The sequence below is a fragment of the Cornus florida genome, unplaced genomic scaffold (assembly GCF_030987335.1).
Source record: "Cornus florida cultivar Cherokee Brave unplaced genomic scaffold, ASM3098733v1 CherokeeBrave_3.0.0_Hap2_Chr09, whole genome shotgun sequence".
NCBI lineage: Eukaryota > Viridiplantae > Streptophyta > Magnoliopsida > Cornales > Cornaceae > Cornus > Cornus florida.
In genome coordinates this window covers 69170201-69198139 of record NW_026775579.1, presented here as the reverse complement: position 1 = coordinate 69198139, position 27939 = coordinate 69170201, and the positions used below count along the sequence as shown (strand labels likewise).

At 33.4% G+C, this 27939-nt stretch overlaps 1 protein-coding gene across 1 annotated transcript; it reads right to left on the bottom strand.

Moving 5' to 3' along the window:
• Positions 1-492: 492 nt before the first annotated feature.
• Positions 493-27800, bottom strand: LOC132274247 (putative laccase-9). Its single transcript, XM_059775485.1, has 9 exons — positions 27740-27800; positions 19795-19809; positions 18735-18760; positions 18276-18427; positions 3467-3711; positions 3204-3329; positions 2493-3096; positions 1112-1470; positions 493-979 (listed from the first exon to the last, which is right to left on the bottom strand). Exons 1-9 carry the CDS (start codon positions 27798-27800, stop codon positions 786-788), a joined length of 1782 nt encoding a protein of 593 aa, XP_059631468.1. The 3' UTR covers positions 493-785.
• Between the last annotated feature and the right edge of the window lie 139 nt (positions 27801-27939).

Sequence of the window (27939 nt, the reverse complement as noted above, 5' to 3'; positions counted from 1 at the left end):
ATCGAGATTCAAAATCACAAATATAACATATAATTCGATTGGACTTGTTTTGACACCAAAATTTATCAAATAAATTTTTATTTTTTATTTATTTTTTTATTTTTTATCTCACATATGGGTTACAATAGAGGTTAAATTTTTGAGTCCGTGACCCCAACACAAAATGGATCAAAAAAATATGTTCAAAAACCCACACAAAACCTCCCGACCTACCCTCCTTTATAGATATTGTACATTTGTCATGTGGATCTACTTTACTTTTACGAGAAATTTTACAATATTTCGAGAATACCATACTCCCGGAGTCTCATAACCGTTGAATCATTCAACAGGTGTGCCCTACCACAGCTTATACCCACCCAACCGTCTAATACGTTAACATTAATTAATCAACCTTTTATACTAAACAAAGAGTTCACGTTAGTATTTAATAATGAGAATGAAAATCAACTTCTTCTACTCAACAAAAATTTAAACGTTGGTATTTAATAATGAGAATGAAAATCAACTGTTTCTACTCAACAAAGAGTTAAACGTTGGTATTTAATAATGAGAACGAAAATTTAAGTGGCTATGTCGGGGAAAGTGGGAAAATAACAGTTATTATCTCTCTTTTTTTAATATAATATAATATAATATATATATAGTCTTTACAAATAGGATCAAAACCCGGTCACAACATGATCCGAGGCAAAAAAAAAAAAAAAAAAAAAAAAAAAAAAAAAAAGAAGGAAAATTCAATATGGCCGTGCAAGGCTTTCAGCAACATCCTAATCAATTGCCATTTAATTTATATATACTTCTCCGTCTGAATGATAAAATTGTTTGAGCCAATTAGTTAATGGAACTTCACATTGAGGCAAGTTAGCAGGGGGATCGCGAACGCTTGTCTCAGGAGTGTCACCATTCTTTACAATAAAAACTGTGCTCATTCCCCAACTTAGATGTCGATCAAAATGACAATGCCAATACCATACACCTAGCAAAAATATCCATTTTAGTGTTAGTAAAAACACCTTTTTTTTTTTTTTTAGTCAGTTAAAATACTTACGCACAAATGCTCGAAACCCCAGCATCCCCAGCATCTCCTTTGAGAGAAGAGAGGTTATACCTGGATTGGTGGCTACAAATCTGATGGCAAGCCATCCATTCTTGGGGACTGCAAATGTATTCAGTTGAGGTGGATCAACCAAATTGTACCCTTTTGGATCAATTTCCGGGTCAAAATCCCCGTACCCTGTTCCGACAACAAAGAAGTTATAGCCATGCAAGTGCATTGGGTGAGCCTCTGATGCATCCAAGAAATTGGTCCCTTGGAATATTATCTCCACTGCTTCGTTATAATTCAAAATCTTCACCTTGGTTCCTTTTACTGTTGATGAAGCATTAAGAAGAACATCACTTTCTGTGAAGTTGAAATAAGAAGATGGCTGGTCAGGAAAATCTGTGGTATAAAACCCACTCATGTTCCTGTATAAAAAATCTAACAAAGTCAGATTAGAAAAATCATATGAATGCTGAATGATATTTAATTGTAATAAAGTACAGTTGGGTTTGTTCACATTATTATGTTTTGCACAGTACTTTTCGAAAAAGGCCTAGACCTAAAAGTAAGAAAATTAAATTTTCACCTAAAAGTAAGAAAATTAAATTTTCACTTGTTTTCGCTAAGAGCATCTCCAGTAGTCTGTTAAAATACTATTTTGTATAAAATATACACTGTCACGCATAATATGTAAAAATTTTTTTATCTCCAACAAAGATATACTGTCACGTCACCAATGTATAATATTGTTGTGTATTTCACACAACTTTTTTATACAGTCACATCAGTATAATTCATTTCTCATCGCTCTTTCTCATTCCATTAACTAATCAACTCTATATTAAGTAGGTTTATAAAAATTATGTAGGGTCCAGGCATGACACTGGTTGGTTATTATTGGGGGATAAATTTTTACACAAAAGATATAAAATCACTGTTGGAGTTAAAAATAAATAATTCAAAATTTTTGTGTACATCTATTATGACCTATTATGACATCATATTTATACAAAAATATATACACAATGGTTGGAGATACTCTAATGTTGTTGAGCAACTGTAGAGAAATTCTTTTTTGATATGCAAAATAATATATATACCATATTTTTTTACAATCAACCAAACATCTATTTTAATTTTTTTTGTTTAGAAACATTGTGAAACAAATTTAATTACCAATCATGTTTCTGTTTCGAACACGTTTCTGTTTCCAACACGACAAAAACATTGCTTTTGTTTGGTACAAAATTGAAAACGCGCAAAACAAAATCTATTGCCAAACATGCCCTTAATTTTTAACATTCTATCACTTGTGCTTCCACTACTTGCTCATGTTTATTTCGGTAAGGGATCACCGTATGATTCTTATCAGAGATACAATCTTCTATTCTATACATATGAATAGCTTTAAATTTGAGAAGAGATGGAAGAAGAACAGAAGGCATACCAATAATAGGCGTCCATCACATCGGTTGCAGGGTTCACAAAACTGATATTGTTCATGCTTGAAGCGAGCTTATAATATTCTGTGATCCCCTCTAATGAACCATTAGCAACAAGAATCATATTCATAGAAACTACTATGAACATCCTGGTAGTGATATCTTCCGGGACCTTTACCGGATATTCTGGACTTGCCATGCTCCTTAGTCGATCCAAGAAATTGTTTGCTGCAACAAAGTCATCACTTGAAGGAAGATTATAAGATGGGAAGGAAGGGTAAGCTGGAGGAGTATAGTTGCCTCTATACTCGAGAATTGCAGTAGCATTTGTTGCGTCATAATCGCTATAATCTGCACTGTGATATTCTCTCGTGGCCATATAGTATTGACCCAAAGACTGATTTGCTGAGAGTAAAACATCCATAGTTTGTCCAGGGGATATTACAATATAAGGTGTTGCTATGGGTTTGAGGTAGTTTCCATCCATTCCAACAACTGTGATGTTGTGTTGAGCAATAGCAAAGAAGAGATCTGCATTCATTGCTGCGTTGACAATGCGAAGAAGATAGGTCTTACCAGAATCAATCAGCCTGCGATACGTTGTTGTTCCTGTAACACGTGAATTCAATTAATCAATATAATTACGAACAAATTTTCAGTATATATATATATATATATATATACTTATCTTTCACATAGGTACACAACTATCATACCATTCGAGCATTCGCTAAAATCTCCTGGTTGGCCATTGATAACAAAAGCATCAGACTCTGGCATGTCCACACCAGTTTGGAGATCCTCAAGAACTTCTTTGTTGATATCTCCGTTATACCATGATCCTGCAATTAAATACATTAGGAATGAAGTGGGGAATTGCTTGGTGTTAACACTAAGTTATAAATATACACACATACACATTATATTGCACTAATTAACAAGTCCCTTGTTGTAATGGAAAACACTTGGATATTCATACCAATTACAATAATTTCTTCATCATCAGGCTTCGTAAAGGGGTAAGTAGTTCCAATTGCAGGATAAATGACAATGGCACCATGGACACTGCTTCTTGTCCAATCACTATGAGCATGCCACCAGAGGGTTCCTTCTTCACTAGAAAATATGACCTCGTAGGTGAAGTTTGTTCCAGGCTTAATGGGACACTGTGTGATATACTCTGGTCCGTCTGACCATGGATTTCTTGGTTGCTTCACTCCATGCCTGTTAGTTCCATCACATATTTTAGCTATAATCAATAACTCTTCTATATCTTTCTTTTTTATTAGGCCAAATTGATGAACTGCATGTCTAAATTTCTCATGAAATATTTTTTTTATTTTTTTATTTTCATATAACCCCTTCAACTTTTCAAAAGGTGGCCAAACTACGCCGCGACTACCATACAATTATGTTATAAATATTGGTTAGGTAAGTACACACATTACCCAGGACGGGGCCGGGGGGGTGGGGGTGGGGGTTCATGAAAAAATGAAAACAAAAAGTTACAGAGAGATGAAGTAATATATTGATGTAGGACAATTTTATTAGATTTTAATTATTTATTATTTTATAATTTTTAGGTAATTTATTTTTAGGTTTTTAATTTCCTTCTATTGTTAGTTTCTTTATTTTATTAGGTTCTTTACTTAAAATAATTTGTTTCCTTTTTGTTATTAGTTTCCTTTATAGTTTTAGGGTTTTATTTATTATAAATACAATGTAGTGTGAGAGCCGAATAATCAATCAATAATATTTTAATTGCTTTGTAATTTTTATTCAACTTTGTGGATTCAAAGTTACCATCTTGTGAATTTAAGGTACTCTATCTTGTGAATTCAAGATAACCCTTGTTCCTTGTGAACGTTTATCGCTTTTCACTACGTTAGCTGGTATCAAAGCCTTGTTATCGCTACGTTAGTTGGTATCAGAGCCTTGTTATACCTCAATTTGATGACGATTGCTCGTTTTGGTAGCAACCGCTCTCACGACAATGATTGGGGAGTGCAGGCCCCTTGGGCAGCCATGCATACTCAAGAACGGTTTGTAGCAACTTGTTTTGGGATTGGTTGCAACCAGCTTTGTGGTTCAATTTGTGTTCACGTTGATGATGTGTCTCGCAACCAAACGAGATGAGTTATGTTCCTGTATATGTACGTAGGCTGAAGGCCTATGTGGATTCTTTCGATGATGAGAAGTTCAAATTTTAAAAAGTTGCGGTCAATCAAGGTGACATAAACTATCCGGACAATCGTAAGTTTCAGAAAAAAAAAAACCCGATTTACTTACTTTTACTTCTAGTTTTTGTGCTGAAGATGTATTCGATTAGCTTAATGAAGTTTAGAACTTTCTCGAGTATTTTGATATACCCGAACACAAACAAGTTCCTCTTGTAGCATTCATGTTTAAGAAAGGTGCTTCAGCTTGGTGGGAACAGGTAAAAACTAATTAGAGGTGGCAAGGAAAACACCCTGTACGATCATGGTCAAAGATCATGAAAAAGGTGTTAATTGCTAAATTTTTACCACCAAGTTATTGATATAAGCATTGAATATTGCATATTAATTTGAGCCCTTAAACATGCATATGTTAATGTCTTAGTGGTACTTTTATCTTAGTTCTTATGTTTATTTTTGTTTATTTTCTTTTCATAGGTTTTTACCTAAAGAGATGGTCAATTCCATTTATTTAGAGCTTATTGGGATGTTCCCGGTGCTTAAGGAGATGTTCGGAGCCTTCCGAGCAATTTGGGACTTAACCGGGCAGATTTGCAAGAATTCTAGGCCCCAGAGCTTGAGAACAAATCATAAAATTCAAGAAAAAAACCGAAGTGCTGAATAAAAAAACGTTTCGAAAAAATTCAGTTCCCAGAGCTCGAGCATAACCCCTTAGAGCTCAAGCACTGATGGAAATTCAGAACCTGCTTCAATATTTTGGGCATAACTTTTTACTCGAAACTCTAAATTAGAAAAACTTAGTGGCAATGGAAAGAAGACTCGAAGCTCGACATTTTTGTCTCTAATAACAATCTCGAGATTCGTAATCCAAATATGTTAAAATAGGGTTACAATTTCAGAATAATTTGCTGAAACAAAACTAAGTGTGAGACTGTGCTCAACCACAACTGTGCTCGAGCACAAAGTTTTGTGCTTGAGCACAAACCTCCTGAAAGATTCCAAAAGTTGCGGGAATTACGCAAAATCACTTTTCTTTGTTTCCTTATGGGCCAAATTGTTCTCAAAAGTTGTAAAACTCATCCAAATGGGATTAGGACTTGTTCTCCACTATAAAAGAAGATGAGAAGACACAATAATCTCTTTCTTGGATCTCCTACCTTGTAGCGGCTTTTATGTATTTTAATTGCATGATTATGAACAATTGACTTAGGATTTCTAAGCAATTGGAGAGTTAATGAATAAACTTGGTTTTTGATGAAATTAATATCTTGTCTTAGAATTGATTTTACTTTAATTAAATCCAAACTATTGTTATTGTTTGAGATTGGCTGTTAAGGGCTTCTCTTAATGATCTGAATAGTGATCATGCAATAGTTCTTAAATTGTATTGTGAATGAATGTTTTGATAATTTATATCTAGGGAAGACGAGTTGTGCTGCACCCAACATTAGAGTAGTTAGGTAGACAATCTGTGCCAACCGAAGATAGATTATTGTTTAATGTAAATTCATGATTTATCTGCTTGAAATCGAATTAAATTAGATGTAAATTCATTTAATTCCCAATTGTGCATAAATATCAAAATCCCTAAGGTTGAAGTAATTGATCATATTACGAGGTTCGTGGTGAAGTCAAGCCCTAAGTATTTTTTCTCTTGATCTCAATCTTTATTACAATTACTTAGTTTTATTTTCCATGTTATTTAGATACAATCAAAACAAACAATTCATCCCTTTGAATTAAATTAGCAATTAATTTTATACTTAACAATCCACCACAATCCTTGAGGTTCGACTCCCTCAACATAGCCCTATTCTACAAGGATTCATTCTATTGCGAGTGGTTTATCATTGAAGAAAACACACATTAATTATCAGCATATGTTATACAACCAATATTAAGATTGCAAGAAAGAGACTTAGTTTATCAACAAGAAGGAGAATAGTGATGATTTTTTTAGAAGCAATAATTAATTTTCAAAAATTTAATTGGGAGAAAATTTTTGTTATTGCCTATTGTCGTTGAAGGTGATGAAGTCACTCATATGTTAATTGTAGTAGATACAACTGAAAAGGCTTCTATTGGTATAACTTTAGAGGTCTATTTTGAAGACATAACTAATGGTTTGAGATAGGTAGGCTTAAAAATTATTGATGAGAATGGTGGCAGTATTGAGCTGCCAGTTGCGGTGCTCGCAGACACTTGTTATTCAAGTAATGAAATAGACATAGATTTGAAGAACAAAGATTTGGAAGAACTTGAAGGCGTCCGTGAGAATTTGATATGGTTTGGAGATGTAATTGAAGCAAAATAGTTTGATCGTCAAATTACAATAGATGAGGGTAATACAATTCCCACGAATAGGACAAAGAATGATTTTACTGACCGTTATATGCTAGTCTGGTTACGACGGTCTCTGTTAGCAATTCCAAATCAAGTGATTGGGCTTACCCAAAAATCAAGTGTTTCGCTACCATCTTCATAGATCAGTAACTTTCGGTATTTATTATATGTAAGTTGCGTGGTGCGGAAGCTGTTAGTTGATTTAATTGTGATTAACTCCTTCAATGACCTAGATGAGATTAATAGGTCAATGTGCCCAATTTTTGTGATTAATTAAATTACCTAAGCAATATGATCAATTAAACATCCACAATCACAAAGATAAATACTGAAAAGTAAAGCAAGTAAAGTTGGAGAGATGATACCATGATTTTTAGCGAGGAAACCCCAATTGTTAGAATAAACCAATTGTTGTGGGAAAAACCTCGTGGACTGTGCAGTGCAAAGCAAAACAATCCATTATGTATGAAACAAAGTACAATGGACTTTGACTCAGGCTTACACCTTATCGTTCTACCAAAAACCAATCTATGACAATCCTTGGCTTTGCGACGTCCCATCCAACAGCTATTGACTACAGACTTACTCTTGATCTCTATAAAAGGATTGCGGGTAGACTTACTCTTGATCTCTATAAAAAGATTGCTGGTAGATTAAGTAACACTCTTCGAACGCTTTGACCCTTCCAAAGTGTGATCGCTTTACCTATTTTCTTCAAGATTTGAACTTTGATGTAGAAGAAATAGATTTAATTTTCGGAATCTTTGAATTTTCAATTATGGTCCAATTCAAATGAGATAGAGAATAACACAACTAAATCACTTGTGTATATATATGTGTATTCTCAAAATAAAATCAGATTTGATTTTTTAAAAAATATCTCTCAAAAGACTTTATCAAAATAATGAATTTTTGTTCCTCAAAGCCATACCTCAATGTTGAATGAAAGGGACATTATATAGAAATTTGGAAGACCTAAGAATACTTATAAAATAAGTGAAATTCGTGTATAGGCTTTTAGAAGGAAGTCTGGACCAAAAATGAATCAAAACAGATCAGGGAACTAAAGTTACCAAAACATAACAGAAGCCTTGATCGAACCGGTTCAGAATTGGCTACCGGTTCAGATGGCCAGTGAAGAATCCTTCGTGATTGGCTATTGGTTCAGGAATTGGCTACTAGTTCTTAATGGACAGAATAAAAAAAATTACTAAGTTCAAAAGTTGGATTCTTCTACCAGTTCGAGTTGAACCTGTTTGAATATTCTCCTACCAATTCAAGATGGGTAGAATGTAAACTTCCTAAAAACTTCAAATTTCCAAAACTTCCTAAGTATTCTCACACACACACATACATTTCTAAAGCATTGTTTTCATCATCCCGGACTGTATTAAAGTATGAACATTTGAACTTCTTCAAATCTGCATCCGATCTTCAATCTTGAAATTCTAAACCGAAATTTTTTACAACTCGATTAGATTTGTTTTGACAACGAAATTAGCCAAATACAATATATATATATATATATATATATATATATATATATATATATATCTCACATTATAGGAGGTAAGAACTTGATTGCAAGTAATTGTCCTATTGGGTATGAAACGGGGTGCAAGTCTTTATATGACTACCTTATTAATCTATTGCCTTTCAAGCCTTTGTTTAAGGAACTAGTCGTTCAAGTTTGCAATATGGTGGACCCCTTGAACAACTCTATGCCCATAAATTAGGATGATTATGTGCAGACCATGCTATTTTCAAAGATTGAATTTTTTGCAACCATGACTCAACAAGTTTATCAAGTCTCAAGATCAAGTCGCAAGTGATATAAAATTTTGTTTATATTAATATATGATTATTCGCAAGTAAAACTCGAGGAAGATTTTGTTTTGAAGTGGAGGGGACTGATGTAGGACAATTATATTAGATTTTAATTAATTTTTTTTTTTTTTATTAATTTATAATTTTTAAGTTTTTAATTTCCTTCTATTGTTAGTTTCTTTATTTTTTTAGGTTACTTAAAGTAATTTGTTTCCTTTTTGTTATTAGTTTCCTTAATAGTTTTAGGGTTTTATTTATTATAAATACGAAAAAAAAAAATCCTCTCCAGTTAATCTATCACTAAATTGGTCCAATATGGGGTAAAAAAACTGGCATGTAAGGTGAGTTAAATTTATATTTCTAATATATACATACAAGTATATAACTTCCATATACAACATATCTATTCTTTAATGAATTGACTTTCACTTCATGGGTTCCAGTTAGTTAAAATTTGAACATCCCTAAAAGAAAGAACGAAAATCCTATAAAAGAATAAGAACCTAGAAAACAACGCAAATCAAAAGAAGAACTACAGGAAAACGATGCAAATATATATAGAGAAATATATATATATATATATATATATATATATATATATTATATTTGTTAATTTTGCTTGCCTCGATGTGCGTTTCAGGCAAACTTTAGTAACATGATGGCCTTGATTTCCTTGGCATATATATGTGTACATATAAGGAGAGCGGAACAAAAAAAAAAAAAGGAGGGGAAGAACACGAAATTGTAACAAATAAAAATGAAAATAAAAATAAACTAAACCTTAGCCACCTTTTTTTTTTTTTTTCAATCATTCTCTTTAGAATTTAAGGTTAGGGGGGGTAAGATCTAATTTTTTTTTTTTTTTTTCTTAGTTGGTACTCACACACATATGCCTCCACAGAGGCTCGAACCCCTAACTTTCCTTTGGGAAGTAGAGGTCTGGTACCACTAGGTCACAAACCTGTTGGTAAGATTTAGTTTATGGTGCAAGAATTTGTTCAATTCGGCTGAATCCTACGCAACTGCAGTTTGAAATTTTCGATTTGGAGAAGTTTTGAGAATCTAGTGATTTAGATCTATTTTTGATGTAGGGGTATACTAACCCTAATAACCCATAATTATATGATTTGTTCTTTCTTGTAATTTTGTTTAAGTAGCGTGTTTTGTATACATATTTTAATTTTTGTTGAATTGTTTTAAAGAGGTTATTTTGCATTGTAATTTTATTTTAATTTCAAACAAAAGGTAAAGTTGAATTGTATAATAATATACTCTGTATAATATATTGTATAAAATATAACGTATAGAGTGATATTTTTACAGAAGTAAATTTCTTTTTTGACTTGCTGACGCGGCACTGGCTTGGTGATGACGTGCTATGCTACGGAGGTGGCATTAATCACCATCATTAGATTCTCATTGGACATCATCTAGTGAGAGAGTAACTGGAGAGGATTTTTTTTCCTATAAATACAATGTACTGCAAGAGCAGAATAATCAATTAATTTTATCAATAATATTTTAATTGCTTTGCAATTTTTATTCAATTTTGTGGATTCAATGTTACTACCTTGTGGATTCAAGGTACTCTATATTGTGTGTTATAAATAAAGAGAGAAACAGAAAGTAATTGTATATTGTATTAATGTTATTGTTAATGAATATAAGAGGGGTTTATACAGGAGGGGTTATGTGTGCTGAACAAATAAATCCTATATGTATATGGTAACTCTATACATGGTAATCATAATTCTAGTATGCAATATATTCTAATAGCCCCCCTCAAAGTCAAGGTAGGTTATATGAAGCCATCTTGAGTTTGAAGATAATCCTTTCACCCTGATATAGCTGACATGGCACTGATGCTAATGTGGTTGATGACATGGCAACTGAAGTGGCAAGTGACTTGGCACTACTGATGGCACCTCTATTGCGTGGCAACTGATATGATAGGTAACGTGGCATGACTACTGGCACTATTACAGAATATATCTGACGTTGCCCCAATGCTGATATGTTAGGTGATGTAGGATAGATCTGTGAAGATCTTGGAGGTAGGTACGGAGCATGCATAGGTTAACATTGCAATCCTTGGTGGTAACTACTATAAACTGATGAATTTGTGAAGATTCGCCATGTTAATGGTGCTTTGGGAAGCGTATAATGACCACTGATGGTGCGTGGCGATGCGGTGACGAAGTTATGAAGATTCTACACATTGAGGCGTATGTGAGCATATGATGATCACTTATGGCAAGTGATGGCACGGTGACGAAGCTAATTCGATATGTTAAGGTGTGGAGTTACTGCTGTTGTGTGTGAAAGCGCATGGAAGAGTGAGATTACCACTTGAAGACCATGGTGGCGCGGTGACGAAGCTGATCCGACACGTTGAGCATATCTGAACGAGGCATCGATCTCGTTAGGTTTTCCTAATGAAGACTTAAACAATAAGGCTTCCCTATACGGGGCATCCCTAGGCAGGGCTTTCTAAACAAGGCATCTCATTGGGTTTCTGGCAGAATACTTAGACAACAAGGCTTCCCTGGATGAGGCATATAAATATCTTGGCGTGCGGAAGCGTGCCGCTGGGATGGGGCTGATAGTGCCATCCCCTACGGTGTTTATGATAAAATGATAAATTGTTTACCAATGATCCAAAATCTCTAATACCATGTTTGAAACAAAGAGAGAGAGAACAATTGTATTATATTGATCTTATTGTTAATGAAGAAAAGAGGGGTTTATATAGGAATGGTTATGTGTGGTGAACAAGTAAACCCTATATGTATACGGTAACTCTATACATGGTAATCCTAATCCTAGTATACAATATATTCTAGCATTATGGATTCAAGAAAACCCTTGTTCCTTGTGAACGTTTACCGTTTTTCGCTACGTCATATATTGAATTTACATGATATATATACTTTACAGACAAACACAAGCTAGCCTTCAAATGTCGTCCTAACCTTTAGCAATGGAATTGGGTCTTTTGCTAAACAATTCATCTGAAACACATCAAAATTGGGGACACAACAAATTTTACTAAAGTCTGTTATGATCGAATCGGGTCCTGAAGAGATAGACACAACCGGCTCAAACACTAACCCTCATATTATAATGTGGGATTAGGTATGGAGCAACTATTAAAGATTCAAGAAGGTGAAATAATAGAGGGGATAGAAGAAAATGGTGAAGAACAAGATGAAAAAGAAAGCTTGGAAACTAGAAATGATTGGAATTAGCTAATCACAAACCCACATAGAAATTTGAGGCTACATGAAGATAGAAAAAGAGATTCTGAAGCTTTGGGAGTGGAAGATTTAAATTGTCCTTTTTTTTTTTTTCCATAGCTTTCCTTCCTCTTTAAGATGGCTGTGTGTGTTTTGGTTTTGTGAGGTTGTTTATCCTCTGTTCCTCTTATGCTCTATGTATCATATTTAGTTTACAGTGAGGTGGTGATCAGAGTAGAGTCGACAACAACAGGTTTTAGAAGGTGAAACACATTTTTTTTGGGATGCACACACAAACCAAATGAACAGATTAAATTTCATGTAAATACATAAAGATTGCACCAATCTATCAACAAAATCTAAAAATTTCAGATATTTAGGGTTAGTAAGATGAATTACCAGAAAAGATGATGGAAACACAAATAGGCACATAGGGATTTAATTCAGGCTCATATGTTTGTTTGTTTTACATGTAATGGTGTTGGTGGTTGATTAGAACTCAGATGTGTATCATGCTTGTAGAAATGAACTCGGTGTATTTTCTAGGGTCAAGTGGAAAATACTCATATGGTATGTTTACAGTGTGTATCAAACCCCTCATGTGGAGAAAACATCCTTAAAGTTTCAATTTGGTACAATATGGTCCCTCCTGACACATTTAAGTTATAATTTGACTAAATTTCCCTTATATGCACATTTTATATATTATTTAAAGTTTCATCATTTTATGAAATAACGAAAATAGTCATTTAGTATATGAAGAGTGTGATACGCACCGTAAGCATATTATAGGGGAGTTTCTTGCACTCTATAAACTATTGTTGTTTGGAATCTTTTGATCTTAATGATTAGATTTAATTCAGAACGTAGTTTTATCATGATTTAAATAATATGATAACGGTATGTGATTAAACACCCTTTTTTTTTTTCCCTAATAAAAATTGAATACCCATTTGTAAAACTATGTAAAGAATTATATATATAGATATGTGTGTGTGTGTGTGTGTGTGTGAAAATTTATTGCAAATTCTAAAGTTTAAAAAAATTAAATGTATATTGTATACATATAATGAATAAGTATCTTTAATTTAAATTTTTAATTATATATTTAATGAAAACTGATAACTATATCAAAGTTTAATTGGGAATAATTTTTTTAAGTCTTATAATTATAAAAGGAATTGAAGTTTTCATTCCATATTATATATTATACATTAATCTGATAATTATGACAACAAATTTAAATTTTTTTTTTTAAGAGAGATAATACACTATTAGCCGAAATATGTGGAGATATATTATTTTTCGAAAAGGTTAGAGAATTTTTTTCCCGAAAAGGTGAGAGAAAATCCTTAAAGTGGGTTAAATATAGTTAATGTGCACGTAACACCCTACACTATGAGATTATTAGCATACACAGCCATTGGCATTTTCGGAAGAGTAAAAGGGCAAAATGGGTTTTACAACATTACTTTATTTTTTTATTTAGGGGTGTTTTCACACAATTTTAAAATAATAGGGGTATTTTTAGCACACTTTTTCAAATAGGGGTGAAAGTGCTACGCAAAGTATTGTTTTCTGCACTTGACCCTATTCTCTATCATCCTTTCTGGTCGGCTTGTTTTGACTCAAAAAAATAATAATTAAAATAAAATAAAATAAAATAAAAGTAAATTACAGTGACCTCCCTGAGGTTTAGACAAATTACACAAGTGGAGCCTTTGGCCATTATTATTTTAAACTTTTTTGGTGCGTGTACTCAACGACACCTCCTGTTGTTAATGAAAATTCAAAAACGACTAAGTTGTCATTTTCTTACGTTAAAAGAGTTCAACGTTATATTTTGACATGAAATGCCATTAAATTGCAAAGTATCAATTTTCTCACCAATTTTATATTATTAAATATTATAAAAATAATTTTTATTTTGACATTTGATTAGGTTTCTTTTTAGGGTTTGATTGGATTTCTTTTTTTTTTTTTAAATAAAAAAATTAGGCAGGTTAATATAGTGTTTACAAGATGGATGGAAAATAAATAAATAAATGAGTAATTGTCTTTTAGTTTTACAATTTTTTAATTAAACTATTATTAAATTAGATAAATGTACGAAAGAAATTTCATAATTTTAGAAGAGGTCAAAATAATAATGATCAAACGTTTTATCGTAAGCAATTAATCCAAATCTCAAGACAGTACTGTGTAATTTATCCCGGAAAGGTGGTGCTTGCATAGGGAAAGATGAAGCGGGCTAGAGAGAAAAGTAACGTGCCACACTACTTTAGGGTTTTTTTTTTTTTTTTTTTTTTTTTTTTTTTCTGACAATTTTCTAATGGAACCTCTGAGACTCTAAGTCACAACTAACTTTCAGACGTTGGAAAAAGAGTTTAAGAGGAAGGGTTAGTGAATAAAAGTTTTGATTGGAACCTCTGAGACTCTAAGTCACAACTAACTTTCAGACGTTGGAAAAAGAGTTTAAGAGGAAGGGTTAGTGAATAAAAGTTTTGATTGGTTATGTTTGCATTATATAATGCAAGAAAGTGAAAGGTCCTATTTCTTTATATATTGCATATGGTACCAATCAAAACTATTAGTCATTCATTCAATCCACAATAAGATTGTGTCTAAATATCACTACTTACTGAAATATTAAATTGGTACGAAAGAGGTGTTATAACTATATGTAATGCAGGGTGTTTTCTGCGTTTAATATTTTTTTTTCCTTATTTATTATTATTATTATTTTTATATTTATTTTTCTTCTCCAACTTCTCTTTTTTTTTCTTTAAATATTGTTTGTTAATTTCTTTTAACATTAATTTTTTTAACAAAGAGTTTATCCTTTTCAGACCGGATTATCACATCCCATATTTAATTAATAACAAATCAAACATAGATTCAATCATAAATAATTCATCAGATTATCAAATCAAATATAACTCTTATCAAATTCGTTATTTAAAACCATATATACATATATATTAATAATTATATATATATATACACGTCCATCCATACAACTAATAAATTAATTAAACCAAATATACACATATATAAATAAATATGTAAATATATATACCTCCTTCCATCACCAATATAGTAATTTAATTATATTTATGCAAATTAAATGCTACTAAATATCGTCATAAATGTTTTTTTCATAAATACTAAATCTCGGTTTAAATAATTTTCGATACCGTCTTACTAAAACATAAATACCTGCTAGTAGGATGGGAATCTGATAATGAAATTGGTACCATTGAAAAGAGGATGAAAAATCCTTAAATTTGAGCTCAAGAATGACACAATTTCGATTTAAGATGACTAGGTTATGACCGTTTCAATTTCAAATGTCAAAACAGGCCAATAGGGATTCCCACGCGTGCCCATGCACTTACCATGCACTTGCACGCGTTTGATTTAAGCTCTGTGTGTGCTTGCGTGTTCTAATTGGCTGGAGTCTTTCAGCTCCTGTGAGCTCGCCCACACCAAATTATAGCACTGAGCTCACACGAATGCACCCACACCAGATTAGCTCACTTGAGCTCACATGTATGCACCCACACCTAATTATCTCACCTGAGGTCACATGTATACACCCACACCAGATCAACTGCTCATTAATCAAGACCTATCAGAGGCCCAGATTTCATGCGTACCGTAATGGTATGTGCCGCATCACACCGGATCGTTTTCAGTCATCATCTCAATGCACCAGCGTCCCAGATTTACACACACACCTATATACTATACTCGTACTACACTGGATTATTCACCCCCTTGTCTAATGCGCTGATACGTGCATATATATATAAACAGTATATATTTATATATAATTTTTCAACAATTATAGGAAAATAAAATATAATAAATTCCTAAAAATATAAAATAAAATAAAAAAATATACCAGAAAATTCTAAAAAAATTACAAAAAATTCTCAAAATTTCTATAAACCCTAAATAACCCTCTTGGGTCACAGATCAAGCATACAGTTGATTTTAAATATATACAACCTATATATATAATTAAAATTCAATAATTCCAAAAATAAAATTAATAATAAATCATATTTTTAATACTCCCATTTAATCCTGATTTAATCAAATAAAATTAATCTAAACATTGATACTCAAGGTGAAATCCTTATGAGTTCTAAGAGGAAAGTTAGAAAAGAACTCTCCTGAAAGTTTCAAAACAAAACCGACGTTTCAAGACTCTTCCAATCCCGACATCCACTTTCTTTAATCGGGTCTCCTCTTTGTCAACCTTCTCTTATTCTTCTCATTTGTCTCTCTTATTTTTCTAACGTGTAAAATTTTTAATTATAAAACCTTATGTGTATATTTATATACATAAATAAACTGATCTTATTCCTAGTATGACTACCAAATAAAAGAAATAATAATTATCCTTAAATTATATATATATATATATATATATATATATATATATATATATATATATCCTTACACAACACTTTATTAATTAATTATATTTATATATATATAATTATATATATTTATAATTATCCAAAATTGATCATTTAAATAATCACATAACCATAGGCCTTTATTAATTAACCCAACAAGGCTTCATACAAGCCTAAGACCACATCCTTTGGTCCAACCTCCCTTAAGCCCAAATCTAATTAATTTAAATAAATTAAATAATTAAATAAACACTTAAATTAAAATAACTAATTACATTAAGCACGTAAACAAAACAAGAAATTACAATCAAATCACACCATACTAATAAAATCAACACACCAATAATTCAATCAATAATCAAATACACACACATCAATCATCATATCAATTCAACAAATATAATCACAAAATAAAAAATCTAATTAGAATAAGACAATTAATCTAAGCACTCAATTAAATAAAACAAATCATTTTAAAATAAAATAAAAGTTATTAATCCTAATTAATAAATCCTTTAAAATATCGGGGTATTAAATTCTTCCCCCCTAACAAAAGGAATTCCGTCCTCGGAATTCACGAATCCATGAAATAAAAACTTTGATTATTTAATTTCAAATTTCATTGTTCCCTTTATTTGTGTGGAAATTAACACATCCACATATATTCATAATTAGCAAGCATATCTCGTAATTTATTAAGAATGTATTGAGTTAATCTATGCTCATTGTATTTATTTGCAACCTAACCTCGCCAACTTATATGCGTTGAAAAAATATCCCATTGATGTAATTTCTTACAAACACATAAAAACTCCTTTACACACTTGGTGCAAAATACATATTTATATCCTTGCTAACAATAGGCTATATATTACTTAATAAATGAAACATAAATCGTAACATAGTGATGTGATAACCTCCTTTCCTTTCTAATCAACATTACTTCTTCTATGGGAGACAATTTGAGTAAAGACTCAATTGTCCATATTATCTTGGACTCCTTTTTGCTGCATGTATTTACTATAACGAATAAACGACCTTGTCATCTAACTAGTGACGACCCCAATGGAAATAAACTTCCCTTGGTATTTCCACAATATTATTCGCGGAAATATCTCCCCTCGGCCAGTTTAATATGGAAAGTGACTACACAATACTAATGATCTCTATTGATCACACCTAATAACGAACATACCAGATACCATTTTTGAGCAGATGAAAATTTGTAAAGAATCTTTTCTATTTTCATTTCTTTCCTTATATCATCTCTAACGAACAAAGGAAATTTGTCCCTTTCTTCCCTTTTTTTTTTTTTTTCTCCACACCTCTTCTTTTCTTCCTACCGAACACAGCAGAAAACAATCTGATTTTATTATTAATATTATTATTATTATAAAAATGCAAATAGTAAAATCATTAAACAAAAAATAAATTAATGGAATCGAATTGCCATCTAGATCAAGGGTGTAGGTTGGCCGGTTTTGGCTGGTTCTTTAGTTCAGCTATTTTGACCTTTTCCCTATTTTTTCGTGATTTATAAAGATTATTCTCTATTAGGTTTGTTTTTTTGTTTGTTTTTTTTTTAGGCTTTCGTGATTTATAAAGATCAGTTATTCTTGCTAATAAGAATATCGTTGTCTCCTCTAAACTTGGTGGATTCTAAGTTTATTGGCGTGTTTGCACTAGCATATAATTAATTATATAAAGAATTGAAATCAACTATCCAAGAAGGGATTTTTTGTTTAAGTTTTACGAGTTTGAGAGAGAAAAAATACCAATGAATAGTGACACCATAATTTCCTTGATTGTGAACGTTAACAAACGCCATGTCTCCTCTATGAACATGAATCACTGGTCCTGGGTAACTGTCATTCACTATTAACATGCTCTTCGTGCTACATAACCTTGTAAAATTAGCTTCTCTCAGCTGCAATGAAATATGGAAGTGGAGATTTCAAGTCTCTAGAGAATTTAAATCTTGGAAGACAGTTAAAAATATGAACGTAATGCATGGAAGACCATCCCCTCCTGTCCAAGTCTTGTGCACAAAAACTTTTGGTACACGGGCACCTAGCCTAATGCAAGTCCTGCGTTGGATGCACCAAAATAACACCTTTTCTTTTCTTTTCTTTTTTTTTTTTTATTTTATTTTTTATGCACTAGACGAACAGGATTGGATTCACAATACGAAAGGAAATTCAACCAGTAATGCACAATGTTAGCTGTATACTTACAATAAAGTCATGGTAATGGATGTTGCCTTGCACCAAACAAAGATATGTCGCAATAAAACACACAAACCCATTAACCTCAGACAGACAAATCTTCTTGAATCTCATCCTCTCACTTTTTCTTTAAAGTGAACTGGCAAAGCTACTGAGACTGAGCGGTCCTTTTATTTGTGATGTTTGAAAACCATGCCGTTGACAAACAAAACTCGATCCAGATCTATACCAATTTCAGAAGGTCTTTCAAAATTATATACTTAAAAACAACTTAATTTAGACTTTAATTTTCATGTGGTGGGTTAGGTTAATAATTGCTTGAATGGGACTTGGGTTATCTGCTAGTCCCTGGGTGGGTTTTGGAGACTTTGAATTCTTGTTGGGCAATGAGGCAAGGAATGGTCTTAATTAAAATAGGAGAATCAATTTATAGGATGCTGACAAACACAATGATATACTGTATTTAGTATTTCTAAAGAGTGATTTGGTGATCGATTAGTGCATGTGGGATCGAATTTACATCGAGCTGGAATCACATAATTAATCAGTTTGTTTGTATTTAAAATATTTTTAAGAGTGATTTAAAATATTTTTAAGAGTGATTTGGTGATCAATCATTACGTGGCCTGCTGCTCGGATCCTGGCTCGGCCTTTGTGGCCGAGCATTGTGCCCCTTTTGTTGGGCACAGGCTTAGGAGGCTTTCATCCTTTTTGGCTGACGGACAGCCTTCCCGCTTCTGTTCGGTCATTTATTGGTTGGCCCAGAAGTGCTGGAGGGTGAGTTACTGTAGTCTATTTAGATAGTGGACGGAGAAATTAAAGACGGTGCATGGAAAGTAAATTAAGTTCATGGAAGTAAATGGAGACGAAACTGAAGAGTTGAAAAGCCATAGACTTGAAAGCTTCATGGAAGTATTTAAAATACAATTAACTTAAAAAAACATAAAAATAACAAGATGTAACAACCCACACTGTCACATGGTATGATATTATCCGCTTTAGGCCTGAGCCCGCACGATTTTACTCTTGAACTTTACCCCAAAAGGTCTCATATCAATTAGAGTGACACACCTACATATAAGCACTTTACCTTTCTATTTCTAAGGCGATGTGGGATTGTGCACCCGTAGCTCGCCAGTGTGGTAGCCTGTCAGTGTCTCACACCCGCCCACGGCACACTCACCCATCGGGTCATCACAATCCTCCCTCCCTTGGAGGCCTGACGTCCCCATCGGTACACTTCCGGCTGGGTTAGGCTCTGATAACATTTGTAACGACCCACTCCACCACATGGTCTGATATTGTCCGCTTTAGGCCTGAGCTCACACGGTTTTACTCTTAGACTTTACCCTAAAAGGCCTCATACCAATTGGAGTGACACACCTATATATAAGCACTTCACCTTTCCCTTTCTGAGGCGATGTGGGATTGTGCACCCGTAACTCGTCAGTGTGGTAGCCTGTCAGTGTCTCGCACCCGCCCACAGGATCATCACACAAGATGTGATAGCTTGGAACAAAGCCATAAGAGGCGTTTTTTATCTGTTAAAAGATGGCCTCTATTTATAGAGGATTAGACTTGCTGATGGGAGAACTCATGCAGCAATACTTAGTCCATAGCGTGCCATGAAGCTGTCCTTTTATTGCTTAACTAATTGGGTTTGCTTTGCATCTATAGGGAAGTGAACAATTGGCGGGGGCGGGGGAGGGATGCCATGGGTGTGTTGGAAATGGGGGCATTAAAAACATAAACTTTGGATGAGATTTGAAATAAATTTCGCTAAGAATCTTTTACAGATCTATAGACAAGTGCGTTTCTCTTTGCAAGAAGATGAACGTGGTATATTTACTTTCTCAAATCCGTTTTCGGGTGAATGAGAAATTAGTTAAGCCTAAATGTGTATGCAAAATGTGGGAAGTATTTGTCCCACATGGAAAAAATGTTAAAATCAATTGAAGTTTAAATAAGCCATTTGGGCATGGGCTTGGGCATGGGCCTAGGCTGGGCCTAATTGTAAAGTTCGGTTATTCTTTTTACTAAATGGAATTTTAGATTGGGCCTGCTTTTAGGTTGGGCTTATTTAAATGGGTTTCACAAATGGGTGTTTGGTATTTGAATTTAAATTAAAAATTAGTTTTTTGAATTTAAATTAAAACCACCTTTTAGTTTTTTTTCCAAAGGATTGCACCTTTTTTCTGAACCATCAGGTTGCATACACCTGAAAAGGCACCTTACTACCTATAAATACCCCCCTTTGATCATATGCAAATCACACCAATTCAGAATCCTCTTCTCTAATTCTGAATTCTCTCATCCTCTCTTCTTCTAGTCTATTGGTTTGAGCCCTAGTCTGTGGGTTAGAGCCTTAGTCAGTGAGTTTGAGTCCGAGTTCGAGTCAGAGAGTACTACACCGAGCTAGTTTGCCTATTCCTTTGGTTTACAGTTCTACTACCGAAGGAAGACAAGTAGTTGTATCTTGAGAGATAGAAGCCACTGAGTCCATTAGCACCATAGTTGGGCGAATCTGTCTTAAGGACATAGAAACTATATATTATATTAAACTCTATATTATAAGAAATTACATATATATATATATAGATTATTATTTTATAATAATAATAATATATAAAAATATTATATTCTTACGTAATATTTAAATAAAAAATATTATAATATATGGTATAGTTAGACCATATTTTGGACAACAATCTTAAGATAGATTCTGCTTATACTATAGTTTAATTATTTAAATATTGTTGTTGTTATTTTATTTTTGTAAATTTGACTGTGGTCTGTATATTTAATATTTATCAGACGAATGGCAAGTATAAGTACTATTATGCCTAATGTTTCCGTCAGTCATGGGGAGAAGCCTGGAAAATTTAATATGGCAGAGTTTAAAAGGTGGCAACAGAAAATGATATTATACTTTACAACTCTAAATCTAAGCAAGTATCTAACTGAGACTGCCCCAGTACCAAATGAGGGTGAGACTAACATTACCAAGCTAGGAGCTGTTAATGCATGGAAGTATGGAGACTTCATATGCAAGAACTACATCCTCAATGGATTGGACAACACTTTATATAATGTGTATAGTCCAATAAATACTGTTAAAGAGCTCTAAGAGTCACTAGACAAGAAGTATAACACAGAGGATGATGGCTTGAAGAAGTTCGTAGTCGGACGATTTTTGGACTTCAAAATGATAGACTCCAAGACAGCCATGAGCCAAGTGTAGGAGCTCCAGCTAATCCTATATGAGATACATGCTGAGAATATGACTTTGGGTGAATCCTTTAGAGTAGCTTCAATCATTGAAAAGCTACTACCACCTACTAGGAAAGATCAAAATCTACTTGAAGCATAAGCACAAGGAAATGGGGACCGAAGACCTAATTGTTAAGTTAAGAATTGAAGAAGATAACCGCACATCTGAAAAGAAAGCCGGGAATTCTTTAATGGTGTCAAAGGCAAACATAGTGGAAGCTGGACAAAAAAATAAGAAGAAGCAGCACTCTAGAGAAGGTCCCAGCCAAGGAAACTACAAGAGGTTCACTGGGGAGTGCTTCATATGCGGCAAGTTAGGACACCGAGCTAAAGACTGTCGTAGCCGCAAAACACAACAGAACTCCATGAAAAAGACCACTGAAGTGCACATTGCTGAGGAAGATAAGCTGATAGCTGATGTGTCGGAGCTAAATCTTTTAGCTGTGGTTTCTAAAATCAACCTTGTTAGCAACAATAGAGAATGGTGGGTGGACATAGGAGCTACTCGTCATATTTGCTCAGAAAAGAGGATGTTCACTACCTATACAGTTATAGATAATGAAGAACAACTCTACATAGGGAACTCTTCTACTGCAAAGATTGAAGAATAAGAAAAAATTAAGCTACTAATGACCTCGAGGAAAGAGCTCACTCTAAATAATGTGCTGCATGTACCAGACATCAAGAAGAACTTGGTTTCCTGATCACTCCTAAGTAAGATTGGGTTCAAGTTGGTTTTTGTATCGGATAAGTTTGTGCTGACTAAGAATAGGGTGTATGTGGGCAAAAGGTATCTAAGTAATGGACTATTCAAGTTCAATGTAATGACAATTGTACCCAAAGCTATTAATAATAATAATAAAGCTAATGTTTTTTCCGCTTATATGATTGAGTCATCTGATGTGTGGCATGGTAGGTTAAGACATGTTAATTATGATACGATTTATAGATTAATTAACATGGATTCTATACCTAAATTTAGTATTGATTTAAAGAAAAAATGTGAAACATGTGTAGAAGCAAAATTGGCTAGAACTTTATTTCACTCTATAGAGCGAAGTACTGAACCTCTAGCATTAATTCACAATGATATCTGTGAATTCAAATCTATGCCAACCAGAGGTGGGAAAAAGTACTTTATTACTTTTATTGATGATTGCACAAGATATTATTATGTATACTTGTTAAGAAGCAAAGAGAAGCCTTAGAAATGTTTAAACATTACAAGAATGAGGTTGAGAATCAACTTGGCAAAAAAATAAAGGTGTTTAGAAGTGATTGAGGTGGTGAATACGAAGCACCATCACTGATATTTGCTCAGAACATGGTATTATTCACCAAACTACCGTTCCTTATTCACCTCAACAGAACGGTGTTCTGAACGCAAAAATCGTACCTTAAAAGAAATGATGAATACTATGCTGATAAGTTCTGGTTTAACCTAAAATTTGTGGGGGGCAAACTTTGCTTTCTGTTAATTATGTTCTCAACAAAATACCTCAAATGAAAACAAATGTGACACCTTATGAATTATGGAATGGTCAAAAACCTTCCTATAAATTCTTAAAAGTGTGGGGGTGTCCAGCTAAGGTTGCGGTTCTTACTACTAAGAAAGTTAAAATAGGACCAAAAACCTTTGATGGTATTTTCATAGGCTATGCATAAAATAGTAGTCCATATCATTTCCTTGTGCATAAATAAAACATTCCTAACATCCATGTCAATACAATTATTGAGTCAAGGAATGCTTGTTTCTTTGAGGATATATTTCCTTGTAAACATCTGTAACGACCCATTCCACCATATGGTATGATATTGTCCACTTTAGGCCTGAGCCCGCACGGTTTTGCTCAAAGGCTTTACCCCAAAAGGTCTTATACTAATTAGAGTGACACACTTACATATAAGCACTTCACCTTTCCCTTTCCCAGGCGATGTGTGATTGTGCACCCGTAGCTCGCCAGTGTGGTAACCTGTCAATGCACAATCCTACATCGCCTAGGAAAGGGAAAAGTGAAGTGCTTATATGTAGGTGTGTCAATCTAATTGGTATGAGGCCTTTTGGGGTAAAGCCCAAGAGCAAAACCGTGCAGGCTCAAGCCTAAAGCGGACAATATCATACCATGTGGTGGAATGGGTCATTACAAATGGTATTAGAGCTTGACCCAGCCGGAAGTGTGCCGACGGGGACATCGGGCCTCCAAGGGGGGTGGATTGTGATGACCCTGTAGGCAAGTGAGAGATACTGACAGGCTACCACACTGGCGAGCTACGAGTGTACAATCTCACATTGCCTGGGAAAGGGAAATGTGAAGTACTTATATGTAGGTGTGTCACTCCAATTGGTATGAGGCCTTTTGGGGTAAAACCCAAGAGCAAAACCGTGCGGGCTCAGGCCCAAAGCGGATAATATCATACCATGTGGTGGAGTGGGTCATTACAAAATTCTCTTAAAAGAAATCATGATATTGCTAATAGCAATATACAAGAGAATATAGACCAAGAGTCTATAAATGATGAAAGTAAGGAAGAACCTAGACGTAGCAAAATAGCTAGAACGTCTAAGTCATTTGGTCCTAATTTTCTGACATATATATTGGAAAATGAGCCACAAAGCTATAAGGAAGCTATGTCTTCTCCTGAAGCTCCTTTATGGAAAGAAGCCATAAATAGTGAAATTGAATCTGTCATGCAAAATCATACTTGGGCGCTGGTGGATCTTCCTCCTGATACTAAACCTTTAGGGTATATGTGGATTTTCAAGAGGAAGATGAAGCCTGATGGTTCAATAGATAAATATAAAGCTAGGTTTGTTACTAAGGGATGCAGGTAAAAAGAAGACTTGGATTATTTTGATACATACTCACCAGTCACAATAATAACATCCGTTAGATTGTTACTAGCTATTGCGGCATTGCAAAATTTAGAAATACATCACATGGATGTTAAGCTGAATTCTTGAATGGTGAGTTAGAGGAGGAAATCTATATGGAGCAACCTAAAAGTTTTATAGCTCCAGGAAAAGAAAAGAATGTGTGCAAGCTTGTAAAATCCTTATATGAATTGAAACAAGCACCTAAACAATGGCATGAAAAATTTGACAAAGTGATGTTGTCAAATGGTTTTAAAATCAATGAGTGTGATAAATATGTTTATGTGAAAAACAGTTAAAATGGATATGTTATTGTATGCCTATACGTGGATGATATGTTAATAATGGGTAGTAATGATGTTATAATCAAAACTACTAAAAAGATGTTAACCAAAAATTTCGATATGAAAGATTTAGGCATAGCTAATGTCATACTAGGATCAAGATTTCTAGAACATCAGATGGTCTAATATTATCTCAATCTCACTATATTGAGAAAATATTAGAAAATTTTAATAAAAAAGATAGTAGTATTGTAAAGACTCCTATTGATGTAAATCTTCATTTATCGAAAAATACTAGTCCTAGCATATCACAACTTGAGTACTCTCGCATTATAGGAAGCTTAATGTATTTGATGAATTACACACGACCAAATATATCATACTTAGTTAATAAATTGAGTAGATATACAAGTAATCCAGGAAAGAACCATTGGACTGCAATAATCAGGGTTCTAAGGTATTTAAGATATACCCTAAGTTATGGATTACATTATTCTAGATATCCAGCAGTACTTGAAGGTTACAGTGATGCTAATTGGATATCTAATACGAAGGATTCTAAATCCATAAGTGGCTATGTCTTTACTATTGGAAGAGGTACCATATCTTAGAAATCTTCAAAACAGACTTGTATTGCCAGATCCACTATAGAATCTGAATTTATTAATTTAGATAAAGCTGTTAAAGAAGTTGAGTGACTTCGTAATTTTTTAGAAGATATTTCAAATTGGCCTAAACCTGTGCCTGCTATATGTATACATTGTGATAGTCAATCAGCAATTGGATGGGCAAAAAGTAATATGTATAACGGTAAGTCTCGACATATACGTCGGCGACATAATACTATTATGCAATTGCTCTCAAGTGGGATAATCTCAATAGATTATATCAGGTCAAAAGATAATTTAGCGGATCTATTTACAAAAGGTTTGATAAAAGAGCAACTGTATAGTTCATCGAGAGGAATTGGTTTAAAGCCGAAAGCTAACAAGTTATTTTAATGGAAACCCAACCTAGTTGACGGAGATTCCAAGATCTAAGTTCAAAGGGACAAGAGAAATTCTGAATGGCTCACCAGAAGTACTAGGAAGATTTAATCTTTTACCCATTACTATGATGAGATAGTGCTACCTACAGTGATGAGTAGGATAAGCTATGTTTTTAATGACTCTTACACCTTAAAATTTCAAGTGGGGTATAGTAGGATGCTTTTAATAAGAAGTCACCTATATGAGTGTGAAGTGGGGCCGCTTCTATGAGAACTTCTAAGGCTAAGTTTTTTATAGCACTTATGAAATACCAGGAGTTGTTCAGGGCTATATGAACACAACCATGAGAACTGACTTTGTGCGAGAAGGAATTGTGTGTTTGCTATTGTCTTAGTTTACATCAACGACTGAACAGTTCAAGACATCATGTTCACTGGTTTGCCAGTAAATTCGATAGCAATACACTAGGGAAGGTTCAAGTCCAAAAGCTACATATCTTGATGCAATTACTTTCCAATAGTACTTTCTCTAGATAAATATACACTCTTTGTAAACCTTAATTTCTCTCCCTTTGTAAATTTCAGCCCTTTTCGGTAGAGCCCTAATATACACCATCGGAGAAAAAAATGAAGACATGAAATTGCCATCTGAAGAATATGAAAGTGGACAAAGGATCATGGTGATCACCTCCTTCTGGGCTTCCACTAGGTAAATATATTTTATTTACCAATACGTTGTTTTAAATTTTCAATTCCCATCAAATTGGCATGCGACCTCTCAAACAAAATATCATTTCCTCCACTTCTTTTTATTCTAAATGTTTTTATTTTTTATTATTATTATTTTTTTTAATTATTAGAATCCAATATGAGAATCGAAACGTCTTTTTTTTTTTTTTTCAAGCGTTTTTTATTTTTTACTTTATTTATTTATTTTTCTGCCTAACGTTTTTAGTTTTTAGTTTGAGAATGAATATCAGTATCAAAACGTTTTTAAACTTTAGTTTTTTTTTTTTTTTTTTTTTTTTTTTTTTTTTTTTCAAACGTTTTTTAGTTTTTATTTTATCATTACGTTCCGAAACAGTCTTGTAATCCTATTCTTTAGCGAAGGGTTGGTTGTAGATCCGAAATTGAGATGAGGTCACAGGATCATAAATCCATAGCATAGTCCTTTCTCTATCTATGAGCTGCTACGCCCAATCATCAGCAGCTTGAACATCCACATGATCCCATACTTCTGACAGAGACTTGTTCCCGCGGTAAACTCTTCTCATCTTTTTGCCTCTGTTTGTGAAACATGCGGGTGAATGCTTGAATTAAGGTACCACTTGCTTCCCAGGTTGTTTTAGGGGTAGTACATTCGTAATCATAAAATGAAGTGGTGCCACATAATTTTTTTTAAATATTTTGCATAAATATTCCCTGTGTATATTTTTATAATTTAATATATTTATATATATACATATACATATTTTTGTTGGTTTGAACAATGTGGTTTCAGAAGCTTCAAGGGTAAATTTTTACTTTTTGATAAAAGCATTGATTATGTAATTGTCATTGATTGATCTTTCTGACACTTCCATTGCAGTAATAATCTTGCAAAAAGTAATGAATAAAATTAAGTACTTCCAAAACAGAATCTCTTTTTTCAATTTATGCATATTATATCTTTTATCTATTTACTTTTTGATAACAAAGAATCAACCGCAAATCATTTATGTCTTGTAGGGAATTTATCAAAAAAGGTCAAGTAAATAGATTTGTTAATAATATAGTCAAGATTCAACCTTTTTTTTTTTT

What these genes read in the sequence shown, in the direction of transcription:
- LOC132274247 (XM_059775485.1), bottom strand. Translation starts at nt 27,800, where the DNA reads ATGCATAAATTGAAAAAAGAGATTCTGTTTTGGAAGTACTTAATTTTA. An exon ending in TGAAGAAATTATTGTAATTG is followed by an intron (nt 3,330 to 3,466) that starts GTATGAATATCC and finishes ATTTAATTGCAG; the next exon opens with GATCATGGTATAACGGAGAT. An exon ending in ATTTGTAGCCACCAATCCAG is followed by an intron (nt 980 to 1,111) that starts GTATAACCTCTC and finishes TATTTTTGCTAG; the next exon opens with GTGTATGGTATTGGCATTGT.